Source organism: Halictus rubicundus, unplaced genomic scaffold, assembly GCF_050948215.1.
Source record: "Halictus rubicundus isolate RS-2024b unplaced genomic scaffold, iyHalRubi1_principal scaffold0215, whole genome shotgun sequence".
Taxonomy (NCBI): domain Eukaryota; kingdom Metazoa; phylum Arthropoda; class Insecta; order Hymenoptera; family Halictidae; genus Halictus; species Halictus rubicundus.
In genome coordinates this window covers 396,922-413,997 of record NW_027488756.1, presented here as the reverse complement: position 1 = coordinate 413,997, position 17,076 = coordinate 396,922, and the positions used below count along the sequence as shown (strand labels likewise).

The following is a 17,076-nucleotide window of genomic DNA, read 5'->3' as shown; positions in this document are numbered from 1 at the left end:
ACGATGAACGTTCGGGACGCCCAAACACTGCATCCAGTGACGATAACATCGCTAAAATTCACCAAATGGTGCTAGACAACCGTCGAATTCAAGTTAGAGAGATAGAAGAGGCCATAAATATATCCAAAGAACGTGTTTGTCACATATCGAATGAAGATTTAGGCTTGAGAAAGCTGTCTGCGCGTTGGATGCCGCGTTTGCTCACGTTGGATCAGAAACGTGTTCGAATGAACATTTCGATCGCTTTTTTGGCGCAATTTAGGCGCAATAAATCAGAGTTTTTACGCCGGCTAATTACTGTTGGTGAAACTTGGATACACCATTACACTTCCGAATCAAAAATGCAGTCAAAACAGTGGACTGCTTCGGGGGAATCGGCGCCAAAAAAGGCAAAGGCTGTTCCTTCGGCTGGGAAAGTGATGGCGATTGTTTTCTGGGACAGTCGTGGAGTTATCTTTATTGATTATCTTCAAAAAGGGAAAACCATTACAGGAGCATACTCTACGCGTCATTACTTGACAGGCTGAAGGCAGAAATTGCGGAAAAACGGCCAAATTTGCAGAAAAAAAATCTTGTTCCACCAAGACAATGCGCCGTCTCACACCTCAACGATTGCCATGGCAAAAATCCACGAATTACGGTTTGAACTGCTTCATCACCCACCTTACTCACCAGATCTAGCTCCAAGCGACTTCTTTTTCGTCATTTTCGTCGATTTTCATCAAATGAGGAAGCCATCGCCTTTGTAAATAGCTATTATGCAGAGAAAGACGGCAAGTAATATTTGGACGGGCTGGAGAGATGGGAGCATCGCTGGGAGAAGTGTATAGACTTACAAGGAGACTATGTAGAGAAATAAAAATAATTTTGAGGAAAAAATATCTTATATCTTTGTTAGGTCGGAAACTTTTCAAACCATCCTCGTACATATGTATAATTAGTACCATGTCGCATCGAGTTATAGCAGTTTCACGATCTACCAAAAAAAAAATTTCTCATCAAATGGCAACTAAAGGTAAAAAATTTTCGAATTTATGTAGGATTTCCCTATTTTCACGATGTTGCGATCGAATTAAGTAATCGATCTACGCGGGTAGGGATCAATTAATGAGCCGACTCGCAACGAACATATACTATGATTTAATGAAAAATAAAATGATGGAACAAAGATTGGGTACAACGATACAACCGTACACGGCGACGACCGACGCGAGACTCTGTCGATCGTCTCTCCTTCGCATTTTTTATCGACGTTGTTCGATTGTCTTTTGTCTCGACGTTAGTCGTCCGTTTTTTCTCTGAACACGCGTTCGCCTGTTCTTCGCGGGAAGCGCGTTTCGCCTGTTTTTCGCTGGAATCTAGACATCCCACACTCGGTCATCCTGCAAATCTTCGGACCCCGAAGATGTACCCAGATACGGCTTCATATAATCGGCCGCGGTCGACGTTATTCTCGGCCCTTCAGTTTCACCAATTCGCACGACTTCGTATCGATCATTCCGTTTAACTTTTACAACTTTGTACGGCCCTAAAAATTTCGGTTTAATTTTTAGTCCAGTTCCAAACTGCGTCCTTTGGATCGCTACTAAATCCCCTTCTTTATATTTAATCGCTTCTTTACATTTTCGGTTATGGCCGCGACGATTTTCCTCCTGAATCTTAATAATATTTTCAACATGAACATCTCAAGAACTCATCATCTCAAGAACATCTCAACGGTTTCTTGTTCGATAAGCGAAAGAATTCTCACATCCTCTTTTTGTCACATCTTGACACCAAAAAGTATCTCGAATGGAGTCATACCCACCGCACGCTGAAAACTGCTATTTAAATATCGTTGCAACCGGTCGACGTGTTTGTACCAATGGTCGGCGTTATCTAACGAGAGTTTTGTCAACACCGGAATAATGGTACGGTTAACGCGCTCAACTTGTCCATTCGCGCGCGGCACACCCGTTGTGGTCGTAAGATGTTCGATGGACTCCGAAGCACAATACTCTTTGAATTCTTTCGACGTAAACGCGGTTCCCTTATCAGAAATAATACGCTTCGGATTTCCGAAAATTTTCTGTTGCGCGACCAACCTACTTAGTACTTCCGCTGTATTTGTCGTCTTCGTTGGGTAAATCCATACAAATTTAGCAAAAGCATCTACTACGACCAATATATACTTATAATTTTTTCCCGTCGATACCATCGGGCCTTGGTGGTCGATAGGATAAGTGCATAATGGTGTGTCTCCTTTGGGAACGGGGGAGAGCATCCCTTCCTTTTTACCTTTTTTCTTTTCGGCTAATATGCACGGTACGCAACAGCTAATTACTCTTTCTACTCGCTCGCTTAAATTCGGGATATAAAATTCTTCCTTAATTCGCTCTACAACTTTCTTCACTCCAAAATGTCCATTCTCATGCACTCGTCGAATAGTATCTACAAACATACTCGTTGGTAGTACTACAACAGTTTTATCACCGTATCTCTTTAACAATAAATCGTGTTCTATTAAATAGTCCTCGTACGCTTCCTTTTACAATACCTGTTTTATGGCTCGAATGCGTTCATCTTCGTTTTGTGTTTTCCGGATAATTTCGTGCATCTTATCTTCCACGATAAACACCGGATATCTACTTAGCGCATCAACGTGTTTCAGACGTTCACCCGATCGGTGTTCGATTTTATAATGGAACTCTTCGAGAGTCAACGCCCACCTCGCAACTCGCGGACACAAATCTTTCTTATACAGAGTCTTTTGCACCGCTTGGCAATCAGTAATTATTGCGAAATATAATCCTAATAGGTACACCCGAAACTTCTGCACTGCTCTTACTATCGCTAACAATTCTAATTCATACGAGCTGTACTTTCTTTCTGCATCTGTAGTTTTTTTGCTCATATAATGAACGGGATGGAACACCTTTTCGTCGCACGCTTTTTGCAGTAAAACTGCCCCGTATCCGTCTGAACTAGCATCGGTGTGTAATTCCGTCATAGCTGTGGGCTGAAAAATACGTAACACCGGTTTGCAACATAACGCGGTTTTTAGTGCGATAAACGACCGTTTTTGCTCTACGTCGAACCGAAATTTAACACCGTCTTTTAGTAAATCCGATAGTGGATACGCTATTTTTGCATAATTTTCTATAAACTTTCGGAAATATCCTGTAAGTCCGAGGAAACTCTGCACGTCTTTTTTCTTAGTGGGCTCTGGAAAAGCCTGTACCGCTTTAACTTTATTTGGTGACGGGCCGACATGACCGTTCGTAATAGTATGACCCACAAATTCAACTTCTCGCTGGAGGAATCTACATTTTTTCCAATTTATACGTAAACCATTTTTTTCTGCGACATTTAAGGTGATTTTCAAATTTTCAAACGCGTGCTCATCGGTTGTGCCCGGCACAATCAGATCGTCCATATAGGTTATGACTGTTTTGTTTCTAACTAGTTCGCTGAAAATATTGTCGATAAATCGGAGGAAACTGGTAGGACTGTTACATAGGCCGAACGGGGTTCTGACGAACTCGTATTGCCCGTCGGGCGTTACAAACGACGTGTACTTTCTGCTTTCTTCGGCGACGGGAACATGAAAAAATCCGTTCTTTAGTTCAAGTACCGAGAAAACTCGCGCGCCCGATAAAGAATCAATACAGTCCTCGATCAGAGACATCGGAAATCTATCTTTGATTATCTGCCTATTTAACTCGCGATAGTCTATACATACGCGGTACGAATTGTCTTTTTTCGGCACGATAACCACGGGACTAGCATACTCGCTACAACTTTTTCTAATTATTCCCTCTTGCAACCATTCGCGTATTTGTTGATTTAATATTTCCTTTTCCTTAAAAGCTAAACGCCTGGGACGCAGTCGGACTGGATTTTTGTCTACAACCGTAGTTCGGGTTTCGACCGCTGTTTTTACATTTTTAGCCGGCTCATACCTTTCTACAACGTTCCGCAACTCTTTCTTAAATTGTCCATTAACAATGTCCAATTCACTTTGTTCGATGCAGTTGACGCTCGCCAGGCCACCCATCAGGACAGATTCCGCTGCATCGGCGATTGATTCGGGCCTTGGACTCACTTTTTTTTATCACGACTTCACCTTGGTTTATCTGCACTTGCACATCTTTTAAGAAATCTTGTCCTAGTATTAACTCGGTTGACATAGCGTCATTCGGCACCGTGAACATTTCAACGTCGAAGTCGTTATTGCCGACGCGCACTTGCGTTTTAAATATACCGACGGGTACCGTTCGCGCATTTCCAAAGCCGCTAAAAACCCGCGATGTCGACTGTAACTTAGGATTACCGATTTTGCGACACGTGTCTTCTCGCATTAAATTTACCTCACTTCCCGTGTCTATAAGCGCGTAACACACAACATTGTTTATACTAACAGCACTCAGCCGGTTTTTTACACTTCTTACACAGCTGACGTTGTCTCCACTATTTAGCGATTTTACACGCGTTTGGCAGTCTTTTGATAAATGTCCGAACTCGTTACACGCAAAGCATTTATGTAGGCCCCTTTCCTTTATGCGTGCAATTTTTTACATCGTGTTCCACTGACCCACAGGAGAAACAATGCATCTTCTTTTGAAACCTTGCCTCCTGAAACCGTGCTGGTCGTTGTTGCATCTTCCTGTCTTCTCCGTCGCGTTCCTTCCTTTCCCCGTGGCGTCTGCCGCTGTCGGCGTCCTTTTCTTTCTCTTTTCTTCGGTCGTATAGTTCTAAGCTTCTCCTTAATTCGTGAAGCGACATCGCTGCATACAGCATCGTTTTGTTGTGTTCTCGATCTTGGATGCCATTAATAATATGTTCGATTAACGCATCTTCTTCCACGGATCCTTGGCTTGCAATTCCTTGCATGGCCCCCACATACTGTCGCGCGCTCTCATTCGGCCGCCTTTTTCGTTTACGCAACTCTTCATCGATTAACGCGCCGTTCATTTCCGCCTTAAATTCTCGCAACAGCCTCTTTTTAAGAATCTGCCATGATACTATCCCTTTTTCGTAGGTAACAAACTGTTTCGCCGATCCCTTCATCATTCTTTTTCCGTATAACAACTTTTGTAAGTCGTTCCATTCAAGCAACGCACTTAGTTCTTCGAAATCGTTGACCCACTTTTTAATTGGCAATTTGTCGTCACCTGTGAAGTATGGGATACTATTGTCGACGTCTTTAATTGTGAATTTTATCACTTCGTTTCTTGAGCTGGTATGTCTCCTCGGTGTGCGATGTTTTTTATCTTCTTCCATTGCACTTTCCATGTTTTCGTCGGAATCGTCGTCTGTTTCCTCGTCTTCGGATTCTTCTTCCTCCTCTTCTGTTCCGCCGCGCAGGTAATTTTTCAGTCTCACTCGCATCTCGTTCTTGTTGCCTGTACCTGCTAGTTGCAACTCTCTTAATTTTTCTCGCAACTCTTTCACCTTCGTTGAGTCTATCGTCTCTTCTGACAATTTTTCGTTCGTCCTATCCTTAGTCTTCATTTCGCTTCCGTTCAACGTTCCCAAGTTGCCCTCTGCACCTCCGTTCATCTCGGTAATTTTCTGATTACAACGTAATGTCGCTCGCTGATTGTTAACAACTTCCTTCGGCTAGTGGCCAACTTACACACTGCCGTACAACTGAATAAATCGCGAAACGACACTTTCAACTTTAACTGAACCTCGTAACCGAATCGTCCCGATCACTTGATCTAATTGCCCACGCAATCCCGGACGAGCCCCCAAATGTAGGATTTCCCTATTTTCACGAGGTTGCGATCGAATTAAGTAATCGATCTACGCGGGCAGGGATCAATTAATGAGCCGACTCGCAACGAACATATGCTATGATTTCAAGCTGAAAGCGATAAATTAATGCCCTTCTCCGATTTCTAGCCATCCTTCGAAAACTAGAAGAATGCTAATTCTCGAGTGGCCGTACGCACGGTCCTCGAGGGTTTTTTAGCTGATGGCATTGGAAAGTGGCCATAAAAGTTCAATCCGGGAAATCCTCGCTCCGCGTACCACCCGCAATGTACCGGAGGTCTCGGATTCGAACAAAGCGGGCCTTACAGCCCGCTCAAGCGTCGACCAGGCCAAGAGCGCAACCCCTCTTGTGCCACACGTGCGCGTGCCCCTTAACCGTCGTCACCGGACCCAAGTTAAGGGGCAATAAATTCGTTCGCGAGCCACTTAGGCTAAATACTCGGGCTGTTCCGGGCAGAGTTGGGCAAAATATTTATCTAAATAAAAATTTCGAATAACGAATAAAAGATAAAAATATTTTTATTCGTTATTCGAAGGTTCGAATAAAAAAAGTATCTTTATCCGACGAGTATCGGATAAATACTTTTATCCGACGAGAATTTATCCGACGAATAAAGATAATTTTTTTTATTCGAAGCGGATTTATTCGAACTTCGAATAATTTTTTCATCTTTAATCTGTATCTTTTATTCGAAGGCTTCGAATAAATCTTCGAATAACTTTTGCCACGGGCGAGAACCGGAGCCCGCCATGATGCGACACCGGCGCGCCGGATGCGTGACGACACCGGAAAAGCCGGCCGCGAACCGTACCGCACCGCACCCCCTCGCCCGGCAAGACGAGAGAGACGAACCGGAAAACGGTCTCTTGGGTTTTCCGCCGTCATAGCGATCAGTCGCATGATCGAACCGTATTCCCCAGCCGCCGATATCGACCGCCCGGATACGATCGACCCGCGCTGTTCCGACGCCGAGAAACCGCCCGCCGATTCTCGCGGAATACTATTTTACCCGCGGGTCTTATAACCGCGAGTGTGCCGAGTTATTCGCGACCCGCGAACACCGATCTACGCCGCTGCGTGCCAGACCACCTGGAGAGCCGCCCCGAACGCCGAGCGATCGAGGACCGGACCCAGGGTAAGTACCTTACTTTCCCGTTAACCCGATACCTCCGCTTCCGCCCACACACCCACGGAGAGCGAACCACCCGCAGCCGGCCCCTCGCCGGCCGTCCTGGGGCACGGGCTCTCCGCCCGCCGAAATTACCCTGGTCCGGATACGCCGCCGCGTACGGCCCCGACCCCGCCGTAACCTGAGGCACGAACCGCGACCGCCGACCGCCGAAACGCGAAGCCGGGACAGTGACGAACGTTTGGAATACTCGCGTCGTTAATCACCCGTGCCCGACCGTCCGCGTCCCGCCGTAACCCTCGCGTTATCCTGCGAGAACCCTGGCACGGCGAGCCAAATCCGGCCGCGAGGAATCCGTTGTGACGAGATCCGCCGGGAAACGGACTCGTTACAAGGGGTTCATCCCTCCTTCTTCAAGTAGTAGCTGTTTCGTACCGAGACTAAATATTGACTTAATACCTGCTTCTTAAAACGGTCAAGATGGCCACTGGAGTTCATTCAGCCTGCTTTTCTTAAAAATCGGCGAGTACCGATCTCCTCGAAGCGTTCCCGGATCGTCATAGACATGTATATTTAATAGTTAATAATTTTTCAAGTCAATTGAACGTTGTCCGATCCGAAATTTCGCGATCACTGAGCCGATCAACGTAGTTCAGGTATAAATAGAACGCGTCCAGCAACGCCGAACGATTGAACCTGCGCCCTTGAAACGCATCCCCCTGAAAAATCCGCCGCCCCTACGGTCCACGCTCGATGGAGTTTCGCTGTTCGGCTTTTCGAATTCTAATGCGAGCGAATTCGTTCGCGTTAACACGCTGGCAATCGAGCAACCTCGCTTTTCACCCTTTCTTGCCGAGGGTGGCCATTGTCGGGCGGCGTCGGACGCTTCCCGTATACCAAATGAGCGCACAGTCGCCCGTGCAAATTTTGCGTTCTATCCGCAATTCTATCCGCGACAAAAACAGAATAATACGTTCTCACGGTTGAACACGGTGTCTTAAATTAAAACAATTGCGAAATATTCGCATAAAGATGCAACACAATCGGTAGTGAACGCGTGAGCGTGATCGCTGGCGAGCGTCACGCGTGACCCGAGACGCTCTAAATAAAAACTCCGACGCAAGTGGCAAACAATAAGATCCGCTGAACTGACGCAAACGGTGTGCCGGTGTAAGGGTTAAGGACACTCTGGAAAAAAGAAAAGCGTGGGCCACGTTTGCGTGGGCGGCGACGCGGATCGCAATAGGGACAAAACGGGTAAAGCGTCGAGTAAAACTGAAAGTCGCGCGCGTGCATACATGCAACATGCGACACGGAACACAGAACCAGCGCGTTCCCGTGAAAAGAAAACGTCGGAGGGGCTGTCGGCGTTCGAGTCGCCGCGAGGAAGTAGAATAGGTCGGCGTTCAGTCAGACCGGAGACGCGCTCCTATTCGTCGAAGGCTGAAGAACAGAAGAACGGCGTCGTTCCCGTCGCCGTCGCCGTCACTCGGAATAACGTTACCCGTGCACGTCGTCACGGGTCCGTATTGAATTATGAAAATCATTTTGACGAGGCGACTTCGCTCGCCTTTGTCACCGGCCCTTGTCGAATTGCGGTCTCCCGGCGTTGCTTTCAAATCCAGCAGCAGCTCAGAAAAATTCAGAAAAGAACCCGACACTTACAATCGAATTTATCGCCATCCTGCGAATGCTTCTACAAAGGATGAATTTCGCACATATATAATAAAATTGAGTAACTACAGTTTCAAACCGTGCAAAGATTTAATGAATTCAAGAACGGGGACACATTACTGTCGACCTTTTCATTTTAAATTCTATTCCTGATTGCCGCTGGCGTGCATCTGACGTTTTCTTTTAAACAACGCACAATCGCAACATTGATATTTCAAAACAAATTTTATCATTTTTATCCTTGCTTTCAGAATTTCATTATTTTCGCCGGTACTCGGTATTAGAAAGGGAAAAACGTGCCGGTCGCGAATGTGTCAAAATAATGAAAAATCGAGGCAGACAATTTTTATTTTGCGTAAAAACCTACAGTCCACCGATACAGAAAATATTCTACCTTTCGTAAAGTCAAATTCGAAAGTTATATTTGGTATTGAGAGGTTTGCTGTTTATCATCCAGGGTTAAAAAAAAAATTGTGAAAATATCCAGAGGATCAGTTTTCGAAATTCTATCCCCGGAACATGGTCGTTTTCTGTATCGAATTGGTCTTGCTAGCTGGCACCGGAGATCAAGCGGAAAGCAACCGCGAGTACCTAGAAATAAAAATACTTTTGCTCAGCCGGAATCGCATATTAAACGAGAGCGCGACGAATCGTTGGGTTCGAGCGCTCGATTCGGATCGATAGATTTAAAACGAGCCCCCGGAATCGGTCCTGCCCGACGCCGCTCTCCAGTCATGAATAAAAGAAAACCTCTTGCTCGAGACGGTCTTAACGCGAAGCTCCCGGGGTATTTAGGACCGTCCAATTTTCCGCGTTCGCGGTTTCGACGGATTCTTTTCCGCACGGCTTTTGAACGGTGTTGACGAAGAACTCGGGGTTGCTCGGGCAACCAACGTCGACGACAACGGACAACATTTCAACCTGACGCGATTCCCCCGAGTATTAATGGCGAGAGGCAGTAATTGCACGCTGTCGCGGCGGCGGCTCTCGATCGCGGTCGCTTCGGTGTTCGCTTTCCTCGTTCTCGATAGGTTTCGCCATTTTTATAGCTTGCAGAGTCGATTTTTTCGGCTCGCGCGAGTGCTCGCGGTCTTGGGAACACGCCCGACTAATTGGGACGGGGATATTGGGCGCGCGGCTTGCTCGATTTGCCTGGGAAATTCCGAATTACGAAACTTCGATTTGCCAGAAAATTCTCACATTATTCTCGACTCATTAAAATTTTCATTAGAAGAACTATTGAGAAGTACTGTCTATAGAAGTATTTACACTAACGAGCAACACTGAGTCTACACTATTTGAAGCAACATAACCTTTTAAAAATTAGATCAAATGACTTGAATTTTATTGAGAAGTTAGAAGGATTAGTTTATTAGACGAGGTGTAAAAAATTCGAATTGGTCGGAATCGCAAAAGAAATAGTAAAAGTTGGTTTTTTCAGCTTTTTTATCTGAGCCTGTATTGAAAATTTAAAGAATGTATTCGATTCGCTCGAATAAATTGTATCCATGCTGAAAATTTCGAGTTATAAACGATTAAAAGTGCGATTTTGAGTCGAAAATCGTGAAAAACGGCCATTTTTCCACTTTTAATCGTTTATAACTCGTAAACGGAAGTTATGTTGCTTCAAATAGTGTAGACTCAGTTTTGCTCGTTAGTGTATCTTCTCTTTCCTACAATCGATTCACAAATTTTTTCTTTTGCACAAGGATCCGCAGCCTACGGACGAAAATTCTGAGGAAGCGAGTCGAAGATGACGGTACTCTAACGCCGTGTAAAATGAAATCATTTGAAACGCCGCAATATCGTCTTTCGTTTGATATTCTTAGCATCCGATGAACCCGATATCTTTGAGATACAGATCTTCCCGGCGCGAGGTGGAAGGGCGAATATGCGCGTGCCGTTCCGTTCGCCGCAACGCGTATTTTCGAAAGCGCGCATAGTCAGTTGCGAGGACATGCATTTCTGTCCGTTACCGGACAGAAACAATTTGACTTAGCCGGCTCACTTTCGAACCGTGGGGGCTCGGCGAAAAGCAGAAAGGAAGAAGCTGGGAGACAAGAGCGGACGCATCAGTCCGGCGATGGGCCTGCAACCGAACAACTTTCCCTGATGCCGAAAACGCGACGACAAACCGATAAAACTTTCCGCCGAACACCGCGGCGACAGAATTAGGAACCACTTAGCCACCGTGTCGACGACGGCCCCCTAGTTTCCCGAGGACGACGAAACTTCCCAGGCTGCGATCATCCTGCGACTGACGTTTCCGCGAGATCCACGAATTAGCGTCTTCGCTGTCTCTCGACGCGTATCTTGCCGAAAGTCTCGCGGAAACTACGGCAGACGCGTGTGATAAAGTTACAACGAGCTAGAAGATTCTCCGTCGAAATTCTGTGCGGCGTGTCTGGAATTCCTTGCTGCGCCGAGTTCGAGGAAAACGGGGCACGAAATAATTCGTGGAAACGCTGCTTTTCAGTCAAGCCTGCTTTTCAGTAAAACTGCACTAGTTGAAGACCTGCATGTTTCTGCATATTGATCGTTTCAAATATGAATCAAGCAACTCTCCAAACCTGGACTTACCTGGTTGCGAGGTCTCTGCTGGGAATCGCCGTAGCAGGATTGTAAACAATTTTTACTAACTTGTTTGGATTCGCTGAACTGCTAAATGTTTAAAACTAGCACCTTCTATATGGTTTGAATATTTCGTAAAGGAGGGTACGTGCGTCGCATGTTTAGGGAGACGGTTCGAGGGCATGAAAGAACTATCGCTGCCGATTTTATTTCCAAAAAATAAAAGTATTTATTGCCACGCAACCGTGCGTAACGCGTACTTAAGCCTAAGCTCTTTCGGCGCGCGTTTCAATCGTCGTAATATGTACAATTCGATTCCGTGCTGAATTCAGTGTCGAATTTCGTGGTCGATTCGACCCCTACCTTGCCGCGCAGGTGAGAATGGAAGAGCTCCCGAGAAACACCGCATTCGGATCGAATACACGTAGGACCCCCGTTAACTTTTGACGACGAACCGCGAAACAGATAATCCGGTTGCCCGGCAGTGTGCGAGCGCGCTCGGTGCCAAGCAAACAACCGGGAAATTCGTTTATCATGGTCCAGGAAGGACGCGTCCCTTCGTCCTGGGATCCTCGATGAGAATTACGTCGCCGCGTTCTTCACGGACGCGGTCCTCGAAACCCTGTGCCACCGGAAACCCCGCCTTTCCACTGACCTCGAGAGGATAGGACAATCGACCTCGGGAGACGGATCTTTGAAACTTCGAAACGCTTCTTCTTAGGGCTTTCTTCTTGATTAAGGGACACAGCCGAGACGCAGTAGCGAACAAGTCTTTTTAATAGCTGGTACGGTTTGATTACCAGCGATTACTTCATAATTTTTGGAACTTCATCGTTCACGGATATGAATTTTTTAATAGACCCTTCTTCAGCGACAGCAATTTAAATTCTGTGGTATCATAAATTTAGGCAGAATGTCGTTGGGCCTCCAATGGCAGGAAGAGGGCCATAGAACATCGAGACCTGACGAAGACCAGGCCCAAGGGATAAGGGCCATAAAAGAGAAAGTGTCCCTGACGAAAACCAGGCCCGAGGGTAGGCTGGGATTTTCGAGGGACACACACAGGGTTTGGGGATGATTGCGGGTGCGTGAACGACAACTATAACAGGACATTTTTGGGGAGAACGGACAGACTTATCGTTCACTGCGGAGAGCGAAGAGCGTACGCGTTGTGCGAGAGTTTCCGACATCGTAGTTATCTATTCAATACCCTTTTTCATATTTTTAATAAACAAACATTATAAACCGTATACTACAATTCTGCACCAGAATTGTAATGCACCCCCAGCGATGTAATAATTTCGTAATAAAGTGATCGTTATCAAGCTTCTATGGATAGGCTGGATAGGCAAATAAAGTGTTTCACGGTGAAGAAACAGCGGCGATGGGTGAAGGCACTTTCGATCAACTGGTTGCAAGCAGTCGCAATGTCTAGATGGGAGTCCACCGTTCGACGTCGATGCCAGAAGAGAATGCACGCCGTGTGCTGCAGGGTAAAGGTCATATCGGGAAGGATGGGTAGCAAGAGATAGAGCAAACACGGTTGGCTCGTTCGGCCCCACGGTGCTGTCCTTGCGGTGCGAGTCCAGTTTCGCCGGATCAAGACTTTTTCTCCCACTGTAGCTTTCCCCTTCTACGACGCCATACCCCCGTTCCCCGACGGCGAGCGTCCCCACATCTCCGCCACGGCCCGGTCACGTGACTCGTCTCGTCCCTGTCCTGCACGCGTCGCAACGTCACGTGACCAGTCCGGCGACCACAGAGAGAGGGTAATTGTATTCCCCTCGATTTCCCCGGTCGGACGACACTGGGGTGCGACCGACGGCGAAGCCACCCTGTATCGACCCAGCAACGCCCACCCAAACACCGACCACCCCCACCATGGATGACCCTGTCTACCGCCACCAGCGCCACGCAGTCCAAAAATTTCGATAGGATGCACCCGCGTCCTGCGTCCCTCTTTTATCCCTCCCGCGTCCCCTCCTGCCCCGTTGCTCGTTGCATATTCCCTGACACTGCAATTTTTCCTTATTTAGCAGCGCTGCGCCGTAGATACCGGTAAGGAAGTCACCTGACGCAATTAACGCACCGTAACCAGATGGCTCTACCGCGACCAACCGGTGTCATCACACGTCACCCACTTTTTTCGTGTCCGTAAGTACCTGTAATTGTACCGGCGAGCACGAGAAGAGCATTCTCCTGCTTCCATTGTTCAGCGGTCGTCGGTATACCTGCAACGGCTCCGCCAATGCGAGCGTCCCTAATTCGACCATGAATTCGAGCCTGGTAACTCGGGACCTGTTGCAGTCATTGGTCATCCCCGATACTGATCCTCCGGGAGCGTCATTCGCAGCTGCACAATTCGTCCACCGGCACCAAGGTCGTCCATGCTTCTCGCCGCCGAGGATCCAAAGTGATGACCAAGAAAATTGGACTTGCTACGGTTTCTAAAATAAATTTTGAAATTCTAGAATTTTCAATTGTCGGAGCACAATTTAGCAGCACCTTCCACTGCCAAGAACAAAGGACTATCTTCAAGAAATTGATTTCTAAAATTCTAGAATTTTCAATTGTCCCGATCGGAGCACAATTTATCAGCACCTGCTGTCAAAACCAGAGGGCTATCTGCGAGAACTTGATTTCTAAAATTCTAGAATTTTTAATTGTCCCGATCGGAGCACAATTTGTCAGCACCTTCCACTGCTAAAAACGAAGGGCTATCTACAATAAATTGATTTCTAAAATTCTAGAATTTTCAATTGTCCTGATCGGAGCACAATTTATCAGCACCTGCTGTCAAATTCGAAAAATCAAATCGTTCCGTGCGAAAGGCTGTAGTTACCGGTCGAGAGTACATCGGGAATTTCGAAGTTTCGAGTCTGCGTGCAGGCTTGTCCACACTGACAGACAGCCCACTCACACACACACACACAGTCTGCACACAATCCGCGTACGATGTATGTGCACTGCACATTGTGCAGTATATGTGGACAGTCTGCGGGCTGTTTGCGGCGCGGCGGCGGTTCGGAATTCATTATCGAGTTATGTCTTTTTTGACCCGGGAAGGGCGTTCGAATCGAAAGAGCAGAAGAGTTCGAGGGTTTCGGGGAATAAATACCTTTCATTCAGTCAGTTTCTCTACATTCATGTGGGATCAGGACCCCCAGACCAAAAGTATGTAGGAGATCGGGAAGAACGGGAGGGTTCCGTGGGTGAGCGCGTTAGTCGATCGGCTACCACCAGTGAGGTCGCGGGTTCGATTCCCGGCGGCGGTGCCCTCGTTTTTCCCGAGATCCTACATTCATTACATGAATTATTCATTACATGAATTTAATACATCTATACACGAATAATGATAACTTAAATTAGCCGTGTGTAGCAAGTTTTTCGCGCGCACACACGTCGGCAGTCGCGTTTGCTTGCGCCCCGCGCGCGATTATTCGATTGCACTGTCCGACAAATTGTTAAACGCTCTTCCGCCAATCTCTGACGTCCATTGGGCGACACAGGACGTTCCCGTTTGGAACGCAAATTCGGAAATGGAATTAAATCGAGGAACTCAGTCGGAATTACGTTCGAGGCTAGTCATTCTCGAAAGGTATCGCGCGACGACTGGAAACGGCAGAACGTTTCATGCAGGTTCGAAACATAGGGGAGAGTTTCCCCGAACGTAATTGCGTACGTACTCGCTAAATTATTCAACTCTAGACTTGTGTAAGTGGTTATGAAAAATTCAGCAGGGGTCGATGCACCCTTCAGCCTTGTTTTTACGCACAAAGAAATACCACGTGAAAACGAACGGCGCTAAAGAGTTCTATCTAGGCTTGAAAAGTAGTGGTGTAACTTCCCGGAAGACAATGGTACGCACGCTCGATAAATTACGGTGCGCTGAACACGGTCGTAAACTTAAACTCGGGGAGTTCAACCGGTTGGTCGATAATAAAGATTTCAAACAAAGTCCAGCGTGCACGTCGATATAAAAATCGAGCGGTTAAAAACAGGTCGATGCGTTCATTTTCGAAATTCTTAAGCAAGTTTCGAGTTCGCGTTCGAGAGGCTCCGTGGGGATCGCCCAGGGGACGTTACGGATTACAATTCATATTAGACAGTGCCGTCGAACGCGAGCGAAACGTCTCGTCGCCGCCCACGCAAATCGTTTTGGTCCGCGAAATTTATGGTCACTGGCAAAGGTGGTCGCCAAATGTTTGGAAAAAAAGGTCCTGTCGGGACCGCGCGTGCCGCACGGTCGGACAGGCCCAGCGGTACTCGGCTGGCAACGTTTATGATGGGGTAGTTTAATTTTCTACACCCGTAAAGTCATTCGGAAATAAAATAATTTCTGCCATCCTGCAAAAGTCAGGGTAGGTTTCATTACCTTAGACCCTAACATCTGCAGGCGGTCAACTCTAACATCTTGCGATGCGAATCGCGTACCGCTACATCGCCTAAACGTTGGCTCTGTCGAGATGGCTGGTAGCGGCAACGGTGATGGTCGTCGACGAGTTTGTGGTTCTGATCGTGGGCCTCGGCTGGGGAGAACGTTCCATCGGTAGACGCCGTCCGTTCCGGCGGTTGTGTCCCCAGGGCCACTGCAACGCTCGGAGCAAGGTGTTCCGGAAGTCCTCCGAGAACAGACAGTAGATGTAGAACGTCATCGAGTAATTGATCACCTCCATCATGTTCGCAAACGCCCGGAACGCCTGGAAAAGCGAGGGCAGAACGGTTCGAGTGAAACTTTGGTCGGAACACCGGTTCCTCGTCAAAGCGAACGCAAAGTCTATTAAACGCGGTGACCGACCTGGTAAGGATAGTGGCTGAGAATGCTCTCCCGCAACGTCACGTTCAGAATGACCATCGGGCTGACGCAGAGGAGGAACAGGATGCTGGTGCTGCCCAACAGAAGCATCAACCTTCGTTCCTCCGCGAATATTCTCGCGTCTCTGTCGTTGCTGGCGGTTCTCGAGAGCGTCGTCCTCCTGCGACGTTGGCAGGATCGTTTGTAGGCTATCATTATGCGAAGGTTGAAGTTCGCCAGCAGGATCGTCGGGACCACTTTGAAGATCACCTCCAGCGCCACCTTGTATATCTGAAGAGACCGGTTTTAGGTATTAGATATGCCTTCTAGATAATCTTCTAGCGGTAGTTTCGAGGGATTTAACAAGAACGTTTCGCAATTCTCTTTTCTATACAACAGTTCGAATGGGATTACGCCCACGTGGGAATTTGTGAGGTTAAGTGTGCCGCGGAGTGAAGTGAACCTGTAGGTTTAAGGGTCCCGCGGATAAATGCGGAACCAAGATGCAGCCTACTCTGCACAGAACCGCTGGGAGACTTTTTATCGATAGTGATAAACTCGTGTATGTAACAGAACAACTTTATTCGACTTCACTTCGAGAGCGTAGGATCGCGACGTCTGTCTCGATCGAGAGTCCGGCAGCGAGAGAGTACATAGGCGGTTCTCTCGCCTGCATTGCCCGAGGTTGAGAGTGCCAACCTCGTCGGAGCATATTCTCTAGGCGCGTGCCTAGGGGAATGGCGCGGCAGCGCCAATATCCCTACACACTCCCCCCCGAGTGTATACGACATTTAAATTAACCGCTGTTTCAACAAGGAGAAGTGTAATACATACTGCATGCACTTACAATTTTCTTTTGGTAATTTTACTCGCTTCGGCAGCGAACGTAACACGCTTTTTATTTGCATACGTGCGGATCGTGCTGCTTCCCGAAACGGCTGCAGGGTCGCCGGCAGCTTCTAAGTTCGATTCGCGAACTGCGTACGCGGGTTTTACATTTTCAACAGATACCGAACGCGGTTTACAATTGACCTCGATTTCGATGACTCTGTCGTTGACGCGTTTTAAGACTTTATGCGGTCCCGTGTATGGACGTTCAAGCGATTTCTTGAGAGTGCCTGCGCGAAGGAACACGTGCGAACATGTTGA

General features: G+C 47.3%; 2 protein-coding genes across 2 annotated transcripts; both read right to left on the bottom strand.

The window, feature by feature from the left end:
• Window positions 1–1,358: 1,358 nt before the first annotated feature.
• On the bottom strand, window positions 1,359–5,541 carry LOC143364034 (uncharacterized). The gene is made up of 6 exons (XM_076804552.1): window positions 4,574–5,541; window positions 4,085–4,275; window positions 3,443–3,711; window positions 2,537–2,998; window positions 2,278–2,479; window positions 1,359–1,528 (listed from the first exon to the last, which is right to left on the bottom strand). The coding sequence occupies exons 1-6, from the start codon at window positions 5,539–5,541 to the stop codon at window positions 1,359–1,361; spliced, it is 2,262 nt and encodes a 753-aa protein (XP_076660667.1).
• Window positions 5,542–15,115: 9,574 nt separating this feature from the next.
• Window positions 15,116–16,172, bottom strand: LOC143364037 (putative G-protein coupled receptor B0563.6). The gene is made up of 2 exons (XM_076804556.1): window positions 15,931–16,172; window positions 15,116–15,832 (listed from the first exon to the last, which is right to left on the bottom strand). The coding sequence occupies exons 1-2, from the start codon at window positions 16,141–16,143 to the stop codon at window positions 15,578–15,580; spliced, it is 468 nt and encodes a 155-aa protein (XP_076660671.1). The 5' UTR covers window positions 16,144–16,172; the 3' UTR covers window positions 15,116–15,577.
• Between the last annotated feature and the right edge of the window lie 904 nt (window positions 16,173–17,076).

Bases quoted from the DNA above. Each gene is read 5' to 3' on its own strand.
- LOC143364034 (XM_076804552.1), bottom strand. From the start codon at position 5,541: ATGAACGGAGGTGCAGAGGGCAACTTGGGAACGTTGAACGGAAGCGAA. The intron at 3,712-4,084 runs GTGAGTCCAAGG...GCGTATGTATAG, and splicing joins TGAAGTCGTGATAAAAAAAA to ACTATCGCGAGTTAAATAGG. The intron at 2,480-2,536 runs GTATTGTAAAAG...TTATTGTTAAAG, and splicing joins GCATTCGAGCCATAAAACAG to AGATACGGTGATAAAACTGT.
- LOC143364037 (XM_076804556.1), bottom strand. From the start codon at position 16,143: ATGATAGCCTACAAACGATCCTGCCAACGTCGCAGGAGGACGACGCTC. The intron at 15,833-15,930 runs GTCGGTCACCGC...TCGCTTTTCCAG, and splicing joins TCAGCCACTATCCTTACCAG to GCGTTCCGGGCGTTTGCGAA.